Source organism: Bufo gargarizans, chromosome 7 (assembly GCF_014858855.1).
Source record: "Bufo gargarizans isolate SCDJY-AF-19 chromosome 7, ASM1485885v1, whole genome shotgun sequence".
Classification (NCBI taxonomy): domain Eukaryota; kingdom Metazoa; phylum Chordata; class Amphibia; order Anura; family Bufonidae; genus Bufo; species Bufo gargarizans.
This window is the reverse complement of record NC_058086.1, coordinates 49,994,307-50,019,673: the sequence shown is the minus strand read 5'-3', so window position 1 is coordinate 50,019,673 and position 25,367 is coordinate 49,994,307. Positions and strand designations below refer to the sequence as shown.

General features: G+C 49.3%; 3 protein-coding genes across 9 annotated transcripts in view; 2 read left to right on the top strand and 1 right to left on the bottom strand.

The window, feature by feature from the left end:
- Positions 1-10,877, bottom strand: part of SZT2 (SZT2 subunit of KICSTOR complex) — a 100,214-nt gene extending 89,337 nt beyond the window's left edge. For all 6 annotated transcript variants that reach the window (XM_044301643.1, XM_044301645.1, XM_044301646.1 and 3 more), the window contains exon 1: positions 10,760-10,877. In XM_044301643.1, coding sequence (XP_044157578.1) covers positions 10,760-10,783 — 24 coding nt within the window. In that variant the 5' untranslated portion in view covers positions 10,784-10,877. The remainder of the gene's footprint in view (positions 1-10,759) is intronic.
- A 17-nt stretch (positions 10,878-10,894) lies between these two features.
- On the top strand, positions 10,895-19,947 carry MED8 (mediator complex subunit 8). 2 transcript variants are annotated; one of them, XM_044301662.1, is made up of 7 exons: positions 10,895-10,973; positions 11,920-12,041; positions 17,586-17,730; positions 17,813-17,953; positions 18,039-18,120; positions 19,431-19,679; positions 19,760-19,947. In XM_044301662.1, the coding sequence occupies exons 1-7, from the start codon at positions 10,968-10,970 to the stop codon at positions 19,822-19,824; spliced, it is 810 nt and encodes a 269-aa protein (XP_044157597.1). In that variant the 5' UTR covers positions 10,895-10,967; the 3' UTR covers positions 19,825-19,947. The 2 variants fall into 2 exon arrangements, with proteins under 2 accessions (XP_044157597.1, XP_044157598.1); XM_044301663.1 differs by lacking the exon at positions 10,895-10,973 and having other exon boundaries at positions 11,917-12,041; positions 17,504-17,730.
- ELOVL1 (ELOVL fatty acid elongase 1) overlaps positions 11,947-25,367 on the top strand; it is a 50,465-nt gene continuing 37,044 nt past the window's right edge. The window contains exon 1 of the mRNA XM_044301658.1: positions 11,947-12,041. The gene's annotated coding sequence lies outside the window, so the exon portion shown is untranslated. The remainder of the gene's footprint in view (positions 12,042-25,367) is intronic.

Sequence of the window (25,367 nt, the reverse complement as noted above, 5' to 3'; positions counted from 1 at the left end):
TAAGTACACCTTGTCTCTTACTTTTTGTCTTTATTTTAGGTGTTCTCTGTAAATTTGCGCTGGCTACCGCAGGGTGACTAACCCTGTTCGCTTGCAGCGCTCACTTTGCATTTGCCTCCCTCCCTTTTGGGGCAGGTGAGGGATTTGTCATCTCTGCGCTTATTTCTGCGCGTTTGCGTTCTCTTATGCGGCGCCGTTAGGGCTTCCCCACTCCCCTTCTGTGCTGGCCTCTGTGCTTTGCGCTGGCCTTCCCTCCCCTCCACCCTTACTTGTTTAATCGTTCCCCGGCGTCCGCGCCGACTGGGGTTGAGGGGCGGGCCTCCGCCACTGTCAGGGGCGCCATTCCCGGCGCGTCTGCGATCCGGTAGGCCGCGAGATCTCGGCGGCCATTTTGGTACGCCCTCTGTGTTTGGGAGGCCGCGAGATCTCGGCGGCCATCTTAGTTTGGGCGGCCGCTTTCGCGGGCTTCTGGGGGCGGGATTACGGCACTTCCTGTCTTCCGGCCGTTCACTCGCCTCCAGTTTCCTGCACGGTCGGCGGCTCCTGCTTTGGCCTCTCAGGTGACCTCGGCCTTAGTTGTTCAGGGGGTGTTTTCTGGTCATAGCTGGGTTCCCTTCTGGCATCAGTGTCACCATGTCCACTCCTACTGCCAGTCGGCCCCCCTCCCCCCCTGAAGGGTTTAACTCCGCCGAGGCAGATGCACAGGCGCTTGCTCTGCAGCGCTCGGTGTCAGACGCGATTATGGCAGCCATGGGCTCCATGTCGTCTGTTCTGTCACAGACTATTGCCCAGGCTCTGTCCGCACACCCCACTAGTGCTCCCTTGCAGCTACCCCCTGCCGCACCGCAGCCTACCTCCATTGATCCCCCTGTTTCACTGGTGCGCATCTTGCCACCCCAGAGACCGTGCTTAGCTCACGGAAAAGGGCCTTTTCCCGCCAGGCAGAACGGGCGCGGACATGGAAATGCGCTAGAGCGCAATCACCGGATCTGTCTGACTCGGATGGAGCTTCAGACGAGGAGGCGTTGGCGGATTTTGATTATGGGGTTGAGGAGGATCTCACCCCCCCCCCCCCGTTCCGGGCCCCTCGACTTTCGCTGCTGCGGCCTCCTCTGCCAAGGATTTGGCAGCGACTTCCACTGCTACCCGTGCTGAGGGTGTGCTGGATGAGGCGGGTGAACCTATGTTCGACCCGGAGTCGTTACACCACCCTCGTTCGGCAGAATGGCTCCCCTCTCCTCATGTAGGGGCGTATTTGGAGCACTGGGTGCGCCACTCGCTCAGCCGCGAATCGCGCAATAAGCTTAGGGCAGAGTGTCCCCGGCCAGTGGTCCCCAATAAGGTTTGCGACACCCCGTTGGTGGACCCCAAGATGTTGCAGTTCTTGGCCAAAACGGGCTGGAACGCTAAGAAGGGCCTGGATTCAGCATTACGCAGCTGCCAGGACAAGCTGTTGGATGTCTTTGGTCCTTTGACCAGGATTTTGGAGATGGCCGAAGCGGCCAGAATTGAGGGTTCCCCAATTGACCCGTGGAATTGAGGGGCTGGGCCCAGAGGGCCATATGCCTTGCCGGCAATGCCAATACTGCCGTAGCGATTGAGAGGCGCAAGGCTATATTGTTTAAGATCGACCCCAAATTGGCCAATTTGGCGCTCACTGAGGCAGGGAAGGATGCCCAGGGCCTCCTCTTCGGCGAGTCCTTCATCAAGGACATGAGCCGATTTGTGGGCACGTTTACCGCGCTGGACAAGGCCCAGGCTTCTATGCGCAGGGTCTTCCAGGGGCGGGTCTCTCATAGGGCCGGCAGTGGTAGGGGCCGCCTGTCCGGCCGTGCAAATTTTCAGGCCCGTGGAGCGAACAGAGGCTCCAGTGGACATCGTCCTCAGTTCCAGGACCAGCGAAACGCATCCCCATTCTTCTCCACAAGAGGAAATCAGTGGCGTTCACGTTCCTTCCGGGGCAACCCGAATCATCGTAGACCCTTGGGTAAGTGCTCCCCAGATTGGGGATTCTACGGTACCTTGTGTAGGGGGCAGGCTCCGGCTTTTTTCCCACGCTTGGAGCCTCATTACCGCGGATCCATGGGTGCTGGCCACGGTCAGGGGATTTCACATAGAGCTCACGGGGTCCCCCTATCTGATTCCTTCCCCTCCGCTCTTTCCCCTATCGCGCACGGACCGTGCGTTGGTAGACGCAGAATTACACGCCCTCAGGCTAAAGTTGGCGATAGAGCTGGCTCCCCCGGCATCGGCGGGGGTGATCAGCAATATCTTCCTGGTGCGGAAGAAGGATGGGCAGATGAGACCAGTCATCAACCTTCGCTCGTTGAATGCGGTAGTACGTTACCGTCATTTCAAGATGGAAGGGATCCATCTCCTTCGGGATTTACTGATCCCGGGGGACTGGATGGTGAAACTGGACTTGAAGGATGCCTACCTGACGGTTCCGGTATCCTCTCGTTCCAGGGACCTGCTTCAGTTCAGGTGGCAAGGAGAGGTCTGGAGGTTCACCTGTCTGCCGTTCGGGCTGTCTTCAGCTCCCTGGTGTTTCACCAAGTTGCTGCGTCCGGTCGTGTCGTGGTTGAGGACTCGGGGTGTGCGCCTCATAGTCTATCTGGACGACATCCTGTTGATGCACGAGTCCAGAGCGGGATTGCTGGAACATCTACGCTGGACGGCGGATCTGCTTTCGGGTCTCGGGTTCCTCCTCAACCGGGAGAAATCCTGCCTTACTCCGGCCCAGAGGATGGAGTTCCTAGGATTCACGGTGGATTCACTCTCGGAGTCCCTCAGCCTGCCGGCGGCGAAGTTGCGGGGGATCCGCAAGGAGTTGAGACACGCTCTCCGCGCTCCCCACATCTCGTTGCGTCACCTGGCCCGCATTATCGGCCTGTTGGCCTCATCCATTCAGACGGTGTTCCCAGCCCCGCTGCATTACCGGGCGCTCCAGCGACTGAAGATCGCCCATCTTCGGTCCGGTGCCTCCTTTGCGGACGCGGTGGTTCTGGACTCGGAAGCCCGGGAGGAGTTGAGTTGGTGGATTGCCAACCTGGAAGCGTGGAACGGGAGAGCGATCTTTGGATCCCTGCCGGAGTTGACGATCTAGTCGGACGCGAGCCTCCAGGGCTGGGGGGCCCATTGCAACGGGGTCTCCACTGGGGGTCCCTGGTCGGCAGAGGAATCCCTCCTGCACATCAATGCGTTGGAGCTCCTGGCGGGATCCTTCGCTGTGAAGAGTTTCTCCAACGGGATCGCCAACGCGTGTATCAGACTGCTGATGGACAACGTGTCGGCGGTCCGGTATGTCAACCGCCTGGGAGGTACTCGCTCGGCCACTTTGGCACGTTTGGCCAAGGATTTTTGGTCGTTCTGCCTGTCCAGGGACTTCATGGTGCAGGCAGAGTATTTGCCAGGGTTGAGCAACGTTCAGGCGTATTGGAACTCTCGCTACCTGTCGGACGGCAGCGATTGGCAGTTGGATGCGCTGGTGTTCGTGGCGATCTCGGCTTTATGGGGTCCGGTGTCCATCGACCTCTTCGCCTCTCGGCTCAACAGGCAGCTAGCCCGGTTCTTCAGCTGGCGTCCGGACCCGGAAGCGATTGCGGTGGATGCATTCCTCCAGGACTGGTCGGTGTCTCGTCTGTACGCGTTTCCTCCGTTCTCCATGATCCCGAGGACTCTCCTGCAGGTTCTCCGCCATCGGGCGGACCTGATTCTGGTGGTCCCGTTCTGGGGATCCCAGGTGTGGTTCCCTTCGTTATTGAAGATTCTGGTGGAGGTTCCTGTTCTTCTCCCGAGCCGGTTGGATCTCCTGCGCAACCCTCAGGGTCTACACCATCCCCTTCTCCTCGACGGATCCCTGCGGCTGCTGGCGTGCCGGATCTCCGGACACCTGGATCTTTCGAGGGAATTTCGGCTGCAACTCGACGACTATTGGACAACGCGTGGGCTCCCGGCACCCGAAAGTCTTACCGGGCAGCCTGGAGAACTTGGGCTAATTGGTGCGTGGAACGGGACTTGGATCCCGTTTCGGCACCTGTAGCTGACCTGCTGCTTTTCCTCACCTCTCTCTTTGAGGCGGGGAAGGCGTATCGGACCATTAACCTTTTCAGGTCCGCTATTTCTTCTACCCACGAGGGCTACGCGGGTGTTGCGGCTGGTCAACATCCTTCTGTGTCTCGCCTCCTTCGGGGGGCTCGGTTGTCTCGTCCCCCTCGGCCTCGTTTTTCCACTACTTGGGATGTCTCCCTGGTTTTGGGCTTCTTGGCCCGAGAATTCTGCTCTATCCACTAGGCAATTGTCCGCTAAATTGTTGGCATTGTTTTGCCTCATTTCGTGTAAAAGAGTATCGGATGTGAGGGCCCTTGATTACGACGCGCGCTCGTTTACCCCGGAGGGGGTTACCTTTAACATCTCGAGTCGCACTAAGACTAGCATCCGGTTCGTGTCCTACCCTAGTTTTCCTACGTCTCCGATCTTATGCCCCGTGGCGTGCCTTAGGGAGTACGAGTCTAGGACTCTGGCACACAGGTCTCCTTCCAGGCCACAGCTGTTTGTGTCTATTCGGCATCCGTTTGGGCCGGTGGCTAGTCCTACATTGGCACGTTGGCTCAAGTGGGTTATGTCATTGGCGGGTGTTGACACTTCTGTCTTCACGGCCCATTCTGCACGGGGGGCCTCTGCCACCGCGCTGGCGGTTTCGGGGGCCCGATTGGAGGACGTGATGCGCCTGGCCGACTGGTCTAATGTTACCACGTTCAGGGAGTTCTATTTCCGTCCTCCAGCTAATTTGTTTGCTTCGATTATTGACAGGCTTTGAACTTGCAATATGAGCCTCCGTGACTTGATGTAAAACTTAATGATTTTCCTATTTCATAACGTAAAGTCATAGTTTTATTAAAGACACGGAGGCGAGTATTGCCCCCCCTGGATTCCCCCCCTTGGGTTTTTGGTGGGTTTTTCTTCAGGCCTCGCTTATGTTATTCCTTTGCGGTGTTTATTGTCCTGTTATTTATTTAATGCCATTGTATTTATTGTCCTGTTGGTTGTTTCATTGCCTTTGTTGTATTTGTTTCATGCACTTTATTACCGTTGGTCATTCAACCCCTATCGGGTCTGTTTGAGCAGTTGGTGTCCGATGCTCCTGTCCTGACATGCCGGTTTCACCTGGGCCCATGGTCTGTTCTCTCTTTCAGGTTGAAGCTTCTTCAAGGATGGTATGCCGTGTTCCAGTTTAAAGTTCTTCGGTGGTTGACCAGGTTGGCGACTGCTGGTTCCTGCTTTGTACAGAGTGGAGTTCTTCGTTCCGGTTGGAGTTCTGAGTTCGTTGGATTGTTCGGGATGTTGGCACCAGGATCCCAAAGAAAGAGGAAGAGCCATAGGAGGAGCGGCCTATTATAGGGGCCAGAGGGGAGGGACATTGTTTGCTATGGTTTCCTGTATGTTAATTTTTTCTCTTTGCTTCTATTGGTGGTTCAGTAAAGAAGGAGAAAGCAATACTCGCCTCCGTGTCTTTAATAAAACTATGACTTTACGTCATGAAATAGGAAAATCATTAAGTTACATCCTGTATTATACTCCAGGGCTGCACTCACTATTCTTCTGGTGCAGTCACTGTGTACGTACATTACTTATCCTGTACTGATCCTGAGTTACATCATGTATTATACTCCAGAGCTGCACTCACTATTCTGCTGGTGCAGTCACTGTGTACATATATTACTTATCCTGAGTTACATCCTGTATTATACTCCAGAGCTGCACTCACTGTTCTGCTGGTGCAGTCACTGTGTACATACATTACTTATCCTGAGTTACATCCTGTATTATACTCCAGAGCTGCACTACTGATCCTGAGTTACATCTTGTATTATACTCCAGAGATGCACTCACTATTCTGCTGGTGCGGTCACTGTGTACATACATTACTTATCCTGTACTGATCCTGAGTTACATCCTGTATTATACTCCAGAGCTGCACTCACTGTTCTGCTGGTATAGTCACTGTGTACATACATTACTTATCCTGTACTGATCCTGTGTTACATCCTGTATTATACTCCAGAGCTGCACTCGCCATTCTGCTTGTGCATTCCCTATGTACACACATTATCAGTGCAGGTTAAGTTATTCTACGCACACATGACTTGGTTTTTAGATGGTGTCTGCGGGTTCTCTACGTGTGCTCCACGTTCAGTTAGTTCCTCAGTGCAGTGGCCCCTGGTCTCCTAGGATCTGCCCATCCATCCCACAGACATAAGGCCTTTCCGCTATGCCAGTACTTTGGACTCTGATAAACATGCACGTGAGTGACTAAACATTAACCAGCGGCTATAGGCGGTTCCTGGAGAATTGACTGAAACATCAGAAATAAATTAGGGCTTTTTGTTTATTTTTTGCTACTTTGTTGCAACTGAAGAAAAACTATGAAAATTGCAAAAAAAAACTATGTGACTGTGAATGCAGCGTCAGCCACTGAGCACAGTACTGCCGCCACAATCCTCATCTGCGGCTTTATTTACATGCATTCTTAGGGCTTATTCTGACGTCACTGATTCACGGATGTGAGCTGTGCGTGTTCTTAGCACACGTACCTATTGATTTTAATGTGTGTTTTCACACATCCGTGATTTATCACAGTCAGGGGGTCCGAGATTACACTACGGAAGCATGCCCCTGGGTTTACAGATCCATGACACCCATTATAGTATATGGGTCAGTGAAAAAACACGGGCACAACACGGATAGTATCCATGTTTCACGGATCATTGCTAACCAAAAATAGGTGAATTTCTGTTAGTAAACGACCCCCAAAGTGTAGGTGAGCTTTGTCTGATCTCATACACTTTGCTGGTACTGTGTTACAATGTGGTTTTTACGCACGAGAATCAACGTGGAAAATCTGCTCGCAGTCCGCAACGTGTGCAGGTGGCCTGAGGCCGTCTCCTGCTGATTAAGTACAACTGGGTCGAATGAGAGGCGTGTTCTCATGGGGCAGTACTGCACGGTGGCGCTTGTTGCTGTGCATGTGGGTTGTGGGGGGCCCAGGGCCACAGTGGCTTGGCCCTACTGCAAGGGTGCTACTGGCTCTCATCGCCTGCTGGTGCTGTGTTGAAGTAGGGGTGGTCGCTATGCCGTGCTGCCCCAAAGTATAGTAGGGGCTCAAAATTGACACCATAGATATGGAGGGGGTCAGTATGGTGGGTATATATAGATATGGGGGTCAGTATCGTGTGGGTATATATAGAAATGGTGGGCCAGTATGGTGGGTATATATAGATATGGGGGAGTCATAGATATGGGGGTCAGGTGTATAAATAACTATGGGGGGGGGTCCGTATCATGTGGGGATATATAGGTATGGGGGGGTCAGGTAGGTAGGAGTATATATAACTATAGGGGGGTCAGTATCGTGTGGGTATATATAGATATGGGGGTCAGTATCGTGTGGGTATATATAGATATGGGGGGGTCAGGTAGGTAGGTGTATATATAACTATAGGGGGGTCAGTATCATGTGGGCATATATAGATATAGGGGGTCAGGTAGGTGGGTATATAGATATGGGGGGCCAGTATGGTGAGTATATATAGATATAGGGGGTCAGGTGTATATATAACTATAGGGGGGTCAGTATCATGTGGGTATATATAGATATGGGGGGGTCAGGTAGGTAGCTGTATATATAACTATAGGGGGGTCAGTATCATGTGGGTATATATAGATATGGGGGGGTCAGGTAGGTAGCTGTATATATAACTATAGGGGGGTCAGTATCATGTGGGTATCTATAGATATGGGGGGGTCAGGTAGGTGGGTATATATAGATATGGGGGTCAGGTAGGTAGGTGTATATATAACTATAGGGGGGTCAGTATCATGTGGGTATATATAGCTATGGGGGGGTCAGGTAGGTAGGTGTATATATAACTATAGGGGGGTCAGTATCATGTGGGTATATATAGATATGGGGGGTCAGGTAGGTAGCTGTATATATAACTATAGGGGGGGTCAGTATCATGTGGGTATGTATAGATATGGGGGGGTCAGGTAGGTGGGTATATATAGATATGGGGGGTCAGGTAGGTAGGTGTATATATAACTATAGGGGGGGTCAGTATTATGTGGGTATATATAGATATGGGGGGGATCAGGTAGGTAGGTGTATATATAACTAGGGGTGCACCAAAATGAAAATTCTGGTCCGAAACCGAAAATTCAGGATGCCCTTGACCGAAAACCGAAACCGAAACTGCCTTTTTGCCCAAATACTTTTAAAATACTTTTTTTTAAATGATATTTATAACAGTGCCATCCACAGACCCCCCCACCTCATAACAGTGCCATCCACAGACCCCCACCCACCCCATAACAGTGCCATCCACAGACCCCCCACCCCATAACAGTGCCATCCACAGACCCCCTCACCTCATAACAGTGCCATCCACAGACCCCCACCCACCCCATAACAGTGCCATCCACAGACCCCCTCACCTCATAACAGTGCCATCCACAGACCCCCATAACAGTGCCATCCACAGACCCCCCACCCCATAACAGTGCCATCCACAGACCCCCCACCTCATAACAGTGCCATCCACAGACCCCCACCCACCCCATAACAGTGCCATCCACAGACCCCCACCCACCCACCCCATAACAGTGCCATCCACAGACCCCCACCCACCCCATAACAGTGCCATCCACAGACCCCCACCCACCCCATAACAGTGCCATCCACAGACCCCCACCCACCCCATAACAGTGCCATCCACAGACCCCCCCCCCCCCCATTGCCGCTCCAGTACAGACTAGTTATAAAATGTGTACAATTAATAAGCATTCTATTCATGAGGCCCCCTCTGCAGTAGAACATTCAATATAGCCACATCCTACTCACAGGGCTGTTATCTTAATGCTGGCCGGCCGGGCAGACGAGCGGCAGCGTCACGACTGACGTCACATGCCTGCGCCGCCTCCTTCATTCAGAAAGTAGGCCGGGCACATGACGTCAGTCGTGACGCTGCCGCTCGTCTGCCCGGCCAGCAGCATTAAGATAACAGCCCTGTGAGTAGGATGTGGCTGTATTGAATGTTCTACTGCAGAGGGGGCCTCATGAATAGAATCCTTATTAATTGTACACATTTTATAACTACTGGAGCTGGGGGCCGGAGCACAGTGAACGCACCGGCCCCCAGCTCCTCCTCCCAGTCCCTCCCCGCTATTTTCTGCCGATATGTACCAATATCGGCCGAAATGGATTAGGCCCATTTTCGGCCGCCGGAATTTCGGTGCACCCCTATATATAACTATAAGGGGGTCAGTATTATGATGTGGGTATCTATAGATATGGGGGTCAGTATGGTGGGTATATATAGATAGGGGGTCGGGTCAGGTAGGTAGGTTAGGGTGTTTCATTTTGTAATGGAAAAAAACATTTTTTTAACTTTTTGCAGACTTTGCTGACGCCCCGAGTCTCAGTGATGTAAAATATATATATGCCAAATCTCAAGAAGACTGGATAATATTTAGAGGTCGCACACTTTGATCAGTTTTGTAAAAGTAGGCAAAAAATAAGATTTTTCAATGTTAATTACTTTTATTGGGAAAACTAGAAATCACAAACTTAAAGGGTTTCTGTCATCAGACAATCGTTATGTACCGGCTGATGTTAGCGATGTGCTAATGTCAGCAGAACATAACTGTATGACTGATATCTCCCTGCCCGCCGCCATTCGCGCTAAATAATGACTTTTATAATATGCAAATGAGCCTCTAGGAGCTAGTGGGGCGCCGCTGCAGCACCAAGAGGCCTCCGTCCTCTCACTGTTCGGCACGCCCTTGTAAATGTAATTGACATCCTCGGTGCCCTGCAAATCACGCGCCTGCGCCGTCCTTCACTCACTGCGCCTGCACCTAATACTAAAATGGACGGCGCAGGCGCGTGAGCCAATCCTACCTTTGTTTCTGCCAGATACCAAAGGTGTCTCTTAGCAACTGTGAGAGCACTTTTTTTCCCGTCTGCATCTGGGTAAGTGCTCAGAAGCTGTAGCATATCCAAATCATTCCGTGGAGCCATCGACTTACAATTGCCTCGTGCAAAAGGCGAACATATATGACAAAATGTGCAACCAGTTTCATTCCTTTCAATTCTCGTCAAGATAAATATTTAACTGTTTAGGTGAAGAGGACAATTGTAAGTGTGTGTATTGCCTTTGCCATCCACCTTGCTTGATGCAGAGCCCCTGGGATCCTGAAACTGAAGTCGTTTTTAGACCGACCTCCTCGGTACAGAAGTGAGAGTAATAATAAAAGTGATCAATGTGTGCAACCCCGAAATATTACCCAATCCTTTACATCACTGAGACTCGGGCGTCAGCAAAGTCATATGAAAACCACATCTTTGGAAAAATGAAACACCCTAAAGTATATATACAACTATGGGGGGGATCTGTATCATGTGGGTATATATGATATGGGGGGTCAGGTAGGTGAGGGGGTGTATATATATATATATATAGGGGTCAGGTAGGTAGGTGGGTGTGTGTGTATATATATATATATATATATATATACACATGGGTCAGGTAGGTGTATATATAATGATGGGGGGGGTCAATATCATGTGGGTTTATACCGAGGGACCTCTGTATAGATATAGGGGGTCAGGTAGGTGGGTATATATAGACTTGGTGTGGTCAGGTAGGTGGGTACACACATATGTATATATACATTCGGGTGTCACTTGTTTTGGGGGTACCTCGGTGTCTGCTTTCTCCGCCATGTCCCCGGGACTCCCCCCGCCCCCTCCTGCTGTCTCCGGTCTGGGGGGGTTAGGCTCCTGGTTAGTGATATTCTCTAGTCCCGCCCATTACACCCGGAAATCATCATTTGAACCGGGAGGTGGTTTCCGCTGCACCGGAAGTGCTTTGTCTCCATGGTGACTGAGGTCTGAGGGAGCGGAGGAAATGCAGGTTTGTGCGGAAAACTGCAAGTATCCTGAATATGTGTGTACTGCCCCCCCCCCCCCAGGACATGTGTACACCCCGTTATATACTGCCCCCCAGGACGTGTACACCCCGTTATATACTGCCCCCAGAAAATTTGTGCACCCTGTTATATACCCCCCCCCCCGAAAATTTGTGCACCCTGTTATATACCCGCCCCCCACCCCCGAAAATTTGTGCACCCCGTTATATATTGAGTCAATATATGCGGCACATGTGTCGACCAGAACATTTCCCCGTGTGGCTGCACCATTACTGTGCTTCACCTCTATTCTGCCCCGGGGCATGTGATCAGCGGAGGTCCGACGCCCGCGGCTCAGCTGTTCTGCAGATCCCCATTGTGTAGTGGACGGTTGCATTCACTTCAGTGGGCGCACAGCTGAGGTGACCAGCGTCCCCCAGAACTCGAGCTGTGATGAAGCTATGAATCCCATGCATGCTTGGCTGTTCTCACAACTTCCATAGAATTGACTGGAATATGCTGGGAGTTGTAGTCTCGCAATAGCTGGAGTGCCAAAGGTTGCTGATGCCCGCCCTATACAATGGAGAATGCAGAACAGCTGTGCCAGGTGTCTGACCCCTGCCAATCAGAAAGTGATGGACTATCCTGAGGATTAGTAGACAACCCCCTTTAAGGGCTCATTCATACAACCATAGGTCGTCCGTGCCCGTGTTGCGTATTGACTTGAATAGGTCCACAATCTGCAGGATGTGTTGCGGAGTAAAGGCACGGATAGGAAGCCCATGGAAGCACCACGAATCCCTGCCATTCAAGTCAATGGGTCCGTGCCACAATACGGGATTCGCACAGTCACACGGCCGGTACCTGTGCATTGCGGACCTATATTTGCAGTTTGTGTGAATGGGTCCTCAGGCTTCTATCACTTGACTTATTACTCATCTTATTTTTCAGCAGCGGGAGGAAAAACAGCTGGAATCCAGTTTGGAAACGCTTATCACTCAGGTGTCTGATCTGAAGAACACCCTGGGTAGATTCATCGCTAAACTGGAAAACGAGTATGAGCGACTGACCTGGTGAGCAGGAAGAGGGTGTCCCCCCCAGGCCTGGCTGTATGGCGGGAGTCTTAGGCCGCAGTCAGACACAGCAGATAGATGCTCTGATAACCTGTGAGCTATTACATAACATTTGTAGGGATTTCAGAACTCTATTCACGCGTAGCAGAAAGATTCATACTGATTTGAGAACGTCCATAACAAAATGTATGACATAATCTGTGTGTATTTCATGCAGATTTTGCTAGATTTCTGCCATGTCTGTACATGGCCCTATATTCATGTGCATATAAGGGCTCGTTCACACGACCGTTGGTGTCCCGTGCCCGTCCGCAATGCACGGGCACTTTCCGTGGGGCAGGCACATGGGGATCGCAGACCCATTCACTTGAATGGGTCCGCGATCCCTCTGTTCCGCAAAAAGATAGAGCATGCTCTATCTTTTTGCGGTGCGGAGGCCCGGAACCCCGGAAAGCACTCCATAGTGCTCCGTTCTGCATCGTTCCGGATTTGCAGACCCATTGAAATGAATGGGTCCAGCATCCGTGATGCGTAATAACAAGGGAACGGTGGCCATGCTATTGAGGATCCGCGAATGCGGTCCAAAATGCGGGAACGGGACACCAACGGTCGTGTGAACGAGCCCTAAGAGAGAGGTGAGAGGAGCTAATTATCATGAGTGGATTTTTCATATTGATGTCTATTATTGACTGATCAGTATGATACAACTGGCTGAAGGGTTAATGGTAACATCCTTGGTGGTTGAGGACGGTGAATGGACAGCATACCCTGCCGGTCAGGGAATTGAGGGGTTAGTGGTAATATACCTGGTGTTCTAGGACTGTGACTGTGCAACATCCCTGGTGGGCAGGGCAGTGGAGGAGTTAGTGGTAGCATCCCTGGTGGTCTACGACAGTGAATGGACAACTTACCAGGAGGGCAAGGCAGTGACTTGGTTGGTGATGGCATCCTTGGTTGTGAAGAACAGTGAATGGACAGCCTCCTTGCTGGTCAGGATAGAGAAGGGATTAATGATAGTATCTATGGTGGTCTAGGACAGTGACTGGACAATATCCCTGGTGGGCAGGGAAGTGAAGGGGTTAATGGTAACATCCCTGGTGGTCTAGGACAGTGAGCGGACAACATCTCTGGTGGTTTAAGGCAGTAATGAAATTAATGGTAGCATCCCTGGTGGTCTAGGGCAGTGTTTCCCAACCAGTGTGCCTCCAGCTGTTGCAAAACTACAACTCCCAGCATGCCCGCACAACCAAAGGCTGTCCGGGCATGCTGGGAGTTGTAGTTTTGCAACAGCTGGAGGCACACTGGTTGGGAAACACTGGTCTAGGGTACTGTAGTGAAGGAAAGATACTGACTGGGATGATGTAGTGTCTGTGTAAATTAAGAGAAAGCGATTGAGAGCAGGATGTCTGTAGCCCCCCTCGCGGTCTCCCTCTATGCACAGAGCACCTCCATAACTCTGTATCCCACCCAAATATCACATGTCATCGCAGCTCATATATAGAGAGATAAAGCCGGTGTCTGCATTTGCCATGACGTTCTGTGCCTCACATAACGCGGCAGGTCCCGTAGGATGTGGCGAGTCCACAAGCACCACGCGGAGGAGAGACATGGAGGATGGATCATGTCCTCGTGTAAATGGAGTGACCACAGATAGATGTGAGTACAGGAAAGTAATGAAGGCAGAGGCCGGATGCAGCTGATTAACTTTTAATGGGACTTGTTGATTTGTAGATGTTACCCCTCCCCCGGCTCCGCTCTCCAGACTTGTGCTTGCAATTAACCTTTATAAATAATGCAGTGATGCACAGAAGGGAAGCTCTGAATCCGGCGGAGGCGCCATGATGTTCAGGTCGGGCGCTTCTTACAGAGGGTTTTGGTGGAATTCTGCAGATGTCGTCACTTAAATTGGGTTTCTATGTAAAAGTCCATTTGGAAAAGGTTCTTAAAGGGGCTCTCCAGTTGCATACGTATAATTCTGTATAAGTCACTACCTTCAGGTGATGCATGTTGGATATTGGGGGCTGTTGACATGGAGGTTTTGTTTTGTCAGCTGAGCTTTATTCAGGTTACGCTCCAATCGGTCAAATGCCGTGAATGTGACTGCACCAAGAAAGCACATATTCTGTCTCCCATACTTTACACTGCTGTTTTATTTATTTATTTTATGCACTTATATAGCGCTACTATATTTCACAGCGCTTCACAGACATTAGCATCCAACTAGCCCCAATGGGGCTCACAATCTATCAGTCTTTGGAGTGTGGGGGGAATGCGGAGAAAACCCATTTTGCTCTATAATAATGATCGACTACAGCTAAGCTGCATTGACTGTTGGAAATTTACCATCCGTCTGATCAGGGACTCAGGCTGCAGTGCTGTCTTGCCTCCCATGCTTTATACTGCTTCTCTGCTCTGTTAGGACACAGCAGTGATTGGTGGCTCCTGTATAGTGGCCTTTTCTATTGTGATTCTAGGATAGTCAGTCTCATCAGAGTTTCTGCCACTCCCCTGTGCTTTACCCTGCAGCTGTTCACATGTATTTTTTGCAAGTTATTTATTATTTATTGCAGGTTTTTGAGAAGTGGATCCAGCAGGAGGGAGAAATAGGCCTCATTCACACCAGCGTATTTACAGTCCGTATATGGCCCGGATTTTACGTACCGGAATACGCCGCTAATGTTAATGAATAGAGCTGTTCACATGGGCGTATAATTTTGGTCAGTATTTGAAATCTGCATATTGTGAGTGTTTCCAAATACTCACATTACAGTCTATGGGACGGCATCAGAAATGCGGGGAGAAAAGAACACGCATGTAAATCCTGATGGTTTATCCTAAGGAATCTGCGCAAAATCCAGAGCCAGAATACTGGCGGATTTCAGTACGCTCGTGTGAAAGCGGCCATCTGCCTTGTGAACTGTAATACAGCCACACGCAACATTTTACTTGAAAGTCTGTATATTTATTTATTTATTTATTTTATGCACCTATATAGCGTTACTATATTCCGCATCACTTTACAGACATTAGCGTCCAACTGTCAATGGGGCTCACAATCTAAGGTCCCTATCAGAATGTCTTTGGAGTGTGGGAGAAAACCGGAGAACCCGGAGGAAACCCACGCAAACACGGGGAGAACATGCAGATGGTGCCCTTGGTCAGACTCAAACCTAGTACTCCAGCGCTGCAAGGCACCAGTGCTAACCACTGAGCCACCGTGCTGCCCTTATGCTGGAAAGCGGCCGGATCCCTTAGGGCTGTTTCACACGAGCGGATGCCGTGCGTGACATCCGCTGCGTGAATGACAGCCAAGACCCGCTGCGGACAGCAGAAGCACGGAGCACTAACATGATTGATAACGCTCCGTGCCTCTCTGTGATCTCTTTACTACAAAATCAGGGTGACAACTTTATCTCACTGTGATTTTGTAGTAAAGAGATCACAGAGAGGCACAGAGCGTTATCAATCATGTTAGTGCTCCGTGCTTCTTCTGTCCGCAGCAGGTCTTGGCTGTCATTCACGCAGCGGATGTCACGCACGGCATCCGCTCGTGTGAAACAGCCCTTACAGTGAATGGGGATCCGGCAGTGCGTGGTGGTATCTGGCTATGGTGATCTCCGGCAGTCTGTTCCTCCACCGGAACAGCGCAGATGTGAGCCCAGCCAGAGAAGGCCTTCCTTCCCTTATATTTTCCTTTTGAGCCCACTATGGCTTTGGTTCCAAAAAAACATCATCAATAATGTTGTTTTCCAGAAGATGTGTGGTTTACTTCAGGCATTTTCTTTTTCCCATGGAAATACTGAAAGAAAAAAATAATAATCCGTACGCACCAGAGCATGCTGCATACAAAAAAAAATCATGTAGACTATGTGAGCTCCCACGGTCTGGTCACCAGAGAGACCTTTTCTTATAGTGAGCAAGCACGGCCACCACTGCTGGATTACAGGGTGGTCGTAACCAGTGTATAATGTGATGGAAAAATGAATCAAACCAGCAATGGAATCAATATGGACAATCACAATACATTAGTAAGGGCCTTGTATTAACTTTTGATAAATGCCACTTGCTGAAGTGACAAAACCCTTTAAGAAAAAGGCAAAAAAAAGCTCTTCAAACGTGAGGGGGGAAAAAAGTCACTAAAAATACTCAGTGCTTTTTATAATACCCCAATGTCGGTGGTGTTTTTCTTAAACCGCTATATGTGAACTCTCCCTTAGGCCTCATGCACATGACCGTATTTTCAGTCCGCATCCGAGCCACAGTTTTTGCAGATTGAATTCACGCCCATCTATTTCTATGGGGATGCAAAGAATGCAGACGGCACAAGAATGTCGTCCATGTTCTGTCCACGGCTGTGCCGCAGATAATAGAACATTGTCCTGTCCGTGTTCTGTCCACGGCTGTGCTGCAGATAATAGAACATTGTTCTGTCCACGGCTGTGCCGCAGATAATAGAACATTGCCCTATCTGTGTTCTGTCCACGGCTGTGCCGCAGATAATAGAACATTGACCTGTCCGTGTTCTGTCCACGGCTGTGCCGCAGATAATAGAACATTGTCCTGTCCGTGTTCTGTCCACGGCTGTGCCGCAGATAATAGAACATTGTCCTGTCCGTGTTCTGTCCACGGCTGTGCCGCAGATAATAGAACATTGTCCTGTCCGTGTTCTGTCCACGGCTGTGCCGCAGATAATAGAACATTGTCCTGTCCGTGTTCTGTCCACGGCTGTGCCGCAGATAATAGAACATTGTCCTGTCCGTGTTCTGTCCACGGCTGTGCCGCAGATAATAGAACATTGTACTGTCCGTGTCTGTTTTGCGGACAAGAATTTCTACAATGAGGTCTGTGAACAGTGCAGAATGCAGACGGGCCGCATGCGTATTTTGAGGATCGTGAAACCGATATGGTCGTGTGCAGGAGGCCGTAGGGTACATGCACACGGCAGTGTAGTTTAGGTGGATTTTTGTGCGGATTCTCTGTGTCTCGGCACCAACGTCCGTTTGCCCAATATCTGTGAAAATCCCCACAAACTATTGACATGTTTCGGATTTCAAAATCCGCACTGCAGGTCAGTTTCGGCACCGTGTAAACTTTGTGCCTGAAAATCTGTGCCTAATACTCCGATTTCATGCCCATTTTACAAGGGCCTCTTCAGTAGCGTCTTTTTATATATATATATATATATATATATATATATATATATATATATATATATACGTTATTCCATGCTTTTCTACTACCACAGACGGTATGCTACATGTCGGGGAAAAAAAATAATCTGAAGCACGACACGCTGTTTGTAGTGGATTTTATATTTCACCACTTTTTTTTTTTTTTTTTTTTTTTTAAATCCAAGAAAAATGAAGCCCAAACTTCTGTCTGGTAAACCACCCACAAATAGGCCATCTGTGTCGTCTGCCGCTTTCCATTCTGACACCCATTTACACTCTTCGGTCCCTTAGTGACCCTACCACGGCCATCTCTCCTTCTCCCCCATATTGGGAGACCTCCCGTGATGCCCGGCTCACAGATCTCTCTTCTTAGGCCCTCTGTGCTGGACAATTTTGCACTGCTCTCAGGCCAGCTCAACACCCTCAATAAAGTCCTTAAAAATGAGAAGACCCCACTGCTGAAGAACCAGGTGATCATCCCCCTGGTCCTGTCACCGGACCGAGATGAAGAGATTATGGTAAGTGCCGTAGCCTCCGATCTTCTACACGACGCCTCGTCTGTCTAGAGGCCTACTCCTTAACAAGGTTCAATGTGTGCAGCGTCTCACCGAGGGCAGGGTCCCGGTATTCAGCCATGAAGTGGTACCTGATCACCTGAGGACCAAACCCGACCCCGACGTGGAGGATCAGGAAAAGCAGCTGAGTGCAGAAGCATCTCGCATTACCCCGGAAGTGGCCCAGGTAATGGCCAGCCTTCTTCTCCGCTGCCCTCCATCACCTCCCCGCTCTTCTGGCCTTATGTACTAATCGAGCTGCTTCTTTCCAGAAACAAGTCCAGACTATGAATAAACTGTGCAACAACCTGCTGGATAAACTCATCAAGGAGGAGAGGGAGTCTGATGTTGCAAGTGAGTGTCCGAGAGTCTGACAATCCCCCTGAATGCTGTAAGATAAAAAAAGATGCTGCACTTACCTCTCTCCTGGCACCGCGGGTCAGTCCTCCTGGTCAGGACTACAGCGGTGGCATGCAGGTATACAGCGCCGGAGGATTAGATAAGTACAGTATAATTTTTTTATTTCACCATTCAGTGGCTTGTCCATAATTTTTAATTATGTCAGACCGTCTCTTTAAATTTTACAGTATAATAAATATCATTTTCAGGGTTAAAATGTTTAAAATTTGCAGGATAGTGTGAAAAGTTTCCTCTAGAACAGTGTTCCCCCAACTCCAGTCCTCAGGGCCCATCTACTTGTCATGATTTGAGGATATCCCACCGAATCCATACCTGGGGTATCTCTTGATGCGTGATACTAATTAAGTCGTCTGCTCGATACTAATCCTGAAATCATGACTGACGGGGGGGTATGAGAAACTGATATAAAGTATAATACAGGATCAGTACAGGATAAGTAATGTATGTACATAGTGAGTGCAGCTCTGCAGTATAATACAGGATGTAACTCAGGATCAGTACAGGATAAGTAATGTATGTACACAGTGACTGCACCAGCAGAATAGTGAGTGCAGCTCTGGAGTATAATACAGGATGTAACTCAGGATCAGTACAGGATAAGTAATGTATGTACACAGTGACTGCACCAGCAGAATAGTGAGTGCAGCTCTGGAGTATAATACAGGATGTAACTCAGGATCAGTACAGGATAAGTAATGTATGTACACAGTGACTGCACCAGCAGAATAGTGAGTGCAGCTCTGGAATATAATGCAGGATGTAACTCAGGATCAGAACAGGATAAGTAATGTATGTACACAGTGACTCCACTAGCGGAATAGCGAGTGCAGCTCTGGAGTATAATACAGGATGTAATGACTGATAGGGCCCCTGGTGGTCACAAGAACAGGGGCCCAGTGCTTCCCTGTTTAAATGGAGTGGTGTTCATGCATGCACTCCCATAATGTTGAATAGAGCAGTAGTGCATGTATGACTGGCACCTCTTTCAAATGGGGGAGTACAGAGACCTCTTTCTCTTGATCAGCCGGTCCAACCCTTGCCAATCATCCCCTTGTCCACTGCCCTGTGGATAGGAGATGCATGTTTATCATGGGACGACCCCTTTAATAACACCCTCTGATGTATCTCATGTTTCTTGTTGGGATGAGTCTTTTCCTGGGAGCTTTGCTCATTTATTCTTGGTTTGGTATTCGCATCTGAGTTGTAATGTTAATAACCTGCTCCCTTTTTTCTTCACATTTTAGACCTACGGCAAAATAAACCAACATATAATCCAGCTGACACAAACGCTCTGGTGGTAGCTGTAGCATTTGGAAAAGGCTTGTCGAATCGTCGTCCACCGGGACCTGGGGGCCCCATGGGCCCAGGACAGCCTGCTCCAGGTGGGATGTTACCAGGGGCTGCGGGCATGCAGCAAGTTTCCATGAACATGCAATCCAACCAGCAGCAGCACATGCCTGGGGGGGTTTCAATGGCACAGGCTGGCCAGCCAGGTAAGAATGGTCCAGCAGGCTCAAAGCCATACCTCCTTGTGTGTGCCAGAGCTGACCGTGTGTTCAATGTCTCCACTCAGGTAAGATGCCCAGCAGTATCAAAACCAACATCAAATCCGCCTCCATGCTCCCATATCAGCGATGAACGACTGCTGCTTCCAGGATCCGGCTATTCCATCTCCATCCACCACCAGTGCAGTAGATGCCACCAGTGACACTTCAAAGACTTTTACAAAAGGTTTAGATGCCAATAAACGACTGAAAACCAGAAGAAAGTAAAATACTTTTCTCTACAAAAGTCTAAATATTTGGGAGGCGTCTACAAGCGGTTTCAAATCTACACTTCCTAGCATGAGCTGATGGCCACCTACTGTCAGGGCATGCTGGGAGTTGTAGTTTGGCCACAGGTTGGAGACCATTGTGTAATACCCAGTGCTGTTTTTCGAGCCCACGTAGCACTTTACAAATAATTTTCCGATTAAGAGGGTCATTTTCCACAGCGCACTGTGGCTCCCTGCACATTGCAGCTGGGCCGGGTATCAGTGCAGTGTCAGGAAGATTTCCCTGCGGCACAGCGTCGTATGTATTTAAGTGCATGGTATAGTTTTTTTCCAGTGGCCTTCTGTCTAGGAAAGCAGAATCTGCTGCTATTTTCTGCACAGGTATACCAGCCGGGTGGGTGCTTTTGGCATCCGTCTGGTGAGTGGTGCCCTATGGATATGTCTAATATCCAGCTTTTCCTGAAATACATGCTAAACGTAGGTCTCTAGCACGTGCCTGTGAGATATAGTTCTGTCTTGCTGGCCGCTCACACACCTGTAGCGTCCTCTGACTCTGATGGGGGCAGATAAGATACACCCCCACCTTAGCAGGGTTTTATATTGATGACTACTGTTAAAGGGGTTGTCCGGGTTCAGAGCTGAACCCGTACATACCCTTATTTTCACCCCGGCAGCCCCCCTGAGCCTAGCATCGGAGCATCTCATGCTCCGATGCGCTCCAGTGCCCTGCACTAGATCGCGCAGGGCACAGGCTCTTTTGTTTTTAATAACACACTGCGGGGCGGTAACTTCCGCCCAGCAGTGTGTTCGGTGACGTCACCGGCTCTGAGGGGCGGGCTTTAGCTCTGCCCTAGCCGTTTTACTGGCTAGGGCAGAGCTAAATCCCGCCCATCAGTGCCGGTGACGTCACCGGGGTTCCTGTCAGCCCCATGGAGAGCCCGGTACGTCACCGGAACTCTGAAAAATGCCTTTGCCCTGCGCGATTTAGCGCAGGGCAAAGGAGAGCATCGGAGCATGAACTGCTCCGATGCTCATGTCAGGGGGGCTGCTGGGGTGAAAATGGAGGGCTGTCCAGGTTCAGCTCTGAACCTGGACAACCCCTTTAAGCGAAGCAAAGTGAAACTAATTGACTTTGATCAAAATTTCAGGAAAAATTTGATTTGCCACAAAGCGAATTTCCTCACGCTTCGTTGTAACGAATCAATTTTTACCTGGCGGTAAAATAATAAATCCATGTGACTTTGCAGTGTGCAGGATTTTGCTCTGCTGCTTCAGTCAAGATGGCCGCAACAGAAAATGGAGGAGGTGAGTATTTATATATTTTTATTCCTGATTAACCCCTGCAAAGCCTCAATGTTACTGTCAGATGCCACGATCAGCGATGAATGCAGCATCTGAGGGGCTCAATGGCGATGTTCCCCGTCAGTGCACCGCTACATACAATGGAATACGATTCGCAAGGAAGCAATTTGTAACAAATCAAATTTCTTTGAGAAATTCAGCGAAGCGGCCAAATCACATTTTTGATAACTTCGCTCATCTCTATTGCAGTCCTATCCTTAGGATAGGTCCTCAATATCTGATCTGCGCAGGTCCGACAGCCGGCACCCCTGCCGATCAGCTGTTTGAAGAGGAGGCGGCGCTCAATGCAAACGCTGCTTCCTGTTCATTATACTATGCGTTGTCTCCCTTGCAGTGTAGTGTAATTACAATCACTTTCTTCAGTCAGACAACACGCAGCTGATCGGCGAGGTTGCCGGACGCCGGACCCTCACAGATCAGATATTGATGGCATACCTATAGTATAGGTTATCAGTTACCCCTGGACAACCCCCTTTAAAGGGAACCTGTCATCAACTTTATGCTGACCTCACTGAGGTATAATAGTGATAGCAATGCAGATCTCAGCGATGTGTCACTCATGAGCTAAAAGTAAGCGGTTGCTGAGAACCAGCATCATAATCATTGCAGCTGAGGCCTTGAAAAGGGTCACATCTACCGGAGAAGAGTCCTGGTCATTATTATCTCCTGCTCTGTCACCCATCTGCTGATTGGCATTAGACAGTCAGTCATCAGCAGGGGGGGGGGGGGGGGGAGCAGGAGATCATGAATAACCAGGACTCTTCTCAGGTAGCCGGGACTCTTTTTCCAGGCCCAGTCTGCAATGATTGTGATGTTGGTTCTCGGCAACCACTTACTTTTAACTTATGAATGACAGACGTTAGTATGGGCAGCATAACGTTGATGACGGGTTCCCTTTAATCCCTGGTCACACTTTTTTTTTTTTCTGGTAGAATAGCGTAACCTGCTGCATTCTTCTGTCCTGTAAATACAAAAAAATCCATGGACCTGAACAATGGATCAGAGATGACTATCATAACATTTTTTTTTTTTTTTTTGGGAAGTTGATATCCTACAAGGATCAGATTTCCTGGAGGCCTGAACATCAGATCTGCTTATTGCAATCTGCTTATTACATCCTTTTTAAAGGATTTTTCTGGGAATACGATGGTAAAGGGAACTTGTCACCAGAACATTCCCTGTTACACCAGGCACAAGGCCGGGCAGCTCAGCAGAATATAATGATTCCTTTCCCTTGGTCACGGAATGTGCGGGATGATCGCATGCTCAGGATCTCCTCAACCACAGACTGATGACATGGTAGCTCCACCCACTCGGGCGTCTTTGTCACAAATCGCGTTCTGTCCGAGGGGCCAGGGTTAGTAGGACGGCGATCCATGTGATTGACAGATGGGATGTCGTCTGAAACAGCAAGAATGAATTAAGCATTTACGTAGGCAGGACGGCCATTGGTAAGCAGGATGCAATCACTACCCTGTGATGTCAGCAGAAGGAGGCAGAGCTGGGACTACCTCAATTATATATCTTTTTTTTTTATTTTATAATTTTTGGTAGAAGAGTAATATATTGAAGATATATCCTGATACAGATGCAAAAAGTGGTTCCACAGGTAATCCAAGGCTTACACAATAAGGGTGCAGAAGAATATAAATATTCATCTCCAGAGACCTGTGATCCTGGAGTCTCGCCCAGGATACAACCCAATCTGGTTCTTTCCATGGGTGGGTAAGAGTAACCAGTATCTGGGCTCAGTCAGTGCACGTCTTAAAGGAGCGAGACAACTTTTATCTTTAAATGGTGCCATTGTAGGGAGCGTCTAATGTATTGTCATTTTTAGCATTCGTTTTGATGAGGGAATGGCTTGAAAATACATTTTTGGGTTTATTATTTACGACGTTCACTATGATGTGATAACTTTATTTTCCGAGTCTTTATCGTTACTCCAATAACAAATAATACATTGATGGGTTTATTTTTTTGTTCACTTTTGCACAATTGAGACTGTTTGTTTGTTTTGGAAAATAACTAGCATTTCCTGCCGTAAAACTTATTTCTTTTACTACATAGTTCTGGGTAGGGTTTCATTTTATTATGACACTAAAGGCCTCTTTTAGCTTAAAATGGTGATGAGTGAAGCCTTCTGTGTAGAGACGGGCATCCCTCCCTGATCTCTGCTCGTGCATTTACTATAGCAATTACTGACGCTTCCCATTATCAGAAAGAGTCATCTAAAGCAGGCATGCTCAACCTGCGGCCCTCCAGCTGTTGCAAAACTACAACTCCCAGCATGCCCAAACAGCCTACAGCAGGGCATTGTGGGAGTTGTAGTTTTACAAAAGCTGGAGGGCCGCAGGTTGAGCATGCCTGATCTAAAGCATCAGGGATTGTATCTGTAGAACCTTCCTCTGCTGCAGATGAGAGAAACCTCTGTAAGGTTTCGTCATCTCGCACAGTAAAAAAAAAGCAGAAGACTCCATACTAGTCATCAAACGGTGGCTGCCTCTATGGGGCGAGCTGTTCTGATGCTATACAGCAGGGATGGCCAACCTGCAGCTCTCCAGCTATTGTAAAACTACAATTCCTACAATGCCTTTCTGTAGGCAGGCTGGGCATGCTGGTAGTTTTGCACCAACTGGATAGCCGAAGGTTGGCCATCCCTGCTCTATACAGTTGAGTCCCATTATTCTGACCACTTCCTACTTTCAAGGTCAGCAGTGTGCAGCTCATGAAGGAAGTCACGTGTGCTGAGCTGGCTGGGTGGGTATATAAAGTGCGGTGGTGAGCTGGCTAGGTGGGTATGTAAGGTGTGGTGGGCATATAAGGGGTGGTGAGCTGGCTGGGTGGGTATAAAAGGGGTGGTGAGCTGGCTGGGTGGGTATAAAAGGTGTGGTGAGCTGGCTGGGTGGGTATAAAAGGTGTGGTGAGCTGGCTGGGTATAAAAGTTGTGGTGAGCTGGCTGGGTGGGCCGGCTCGGTGGGTATGTAAAGTGTGGTGAGCTGGCTCTGAGTATATAAGGGGTGTTATAGACTATCTGCACACATATCCCTCATTGCTGTCATGGGTAAAATGGATGATTTATCAGAGTTGCCACAAGGGATGATTATTGGCTTTTGGGCCCCGGGTGGCCGTATTTCTGACACTGCGCAGTGTGAACTGTTCTCGTGCTGCTGTGGAGAAAGTGTATCATAAGTGTACAAATGGTGCCACTGTGAATAAGTGACGTGGAAACTGCGGAGCGCCACGTACAATTGATGTGAGTGCTATGAAGATGAGTGAGAGCAGATGGACACCCTACAGGGGAGCAGCTCACCACCAAAATAAACAGTGGGGTGAACCCTACTGCGTATGGGGCTCCGGAGCAGACGAACGGTCACTGCACCTCTGATAACCAAGCTGCATCGGCAGAAGAGGCTTCAATTTTTGTGACTGTATCTGAATTGGAACTCCACTGATTGGTAAAGAGTCCTATCTTAGGCCATATTTTACGGATTGTGGACCCATTAAAGTCAATAGGTCCGTATCCGCAGCATGGCGTGCACAAGGCCAGCGCTCATGTTGTGGACCCACAATACAGGCATGGAGCCCTTACTTGCGTTTGAATGAGCCCTAAAGCAAAGCTAGAACCAGCCCTGTACCTCACACGATCCATTCTCCCCATTCCTTGCTCCAATTAATCTAATCCAATGCAAGCGAGACAATAGTCAGCGGAGCGGCTGCAGACCGGGAGCCAGAGTAACATCACCGTGTACATACTGCTCATTGGCTTCTCTGCTTTGTCACGTTTCTGTTGTCACTGATACTTGTAGCATTGTGTACAGTGACGACAGACTGCACATAATAATAATTTAGGTAATGACACCTGCAGCCCTAGCTGAGCCACCGAGGGTGTTGCTCTAGTCAGACAAGATAATCAAGTATTTGCAGTCAGTCACTTTCATAAGCGCGGCTAATGCTGCAGCAGGTATACTCTGTAATAGTCTTTCTGTTTGCCCTGGAGTATTCCAAGAGGCAGAATCACAAACAGGTCATTTCAGGCATATTTTTT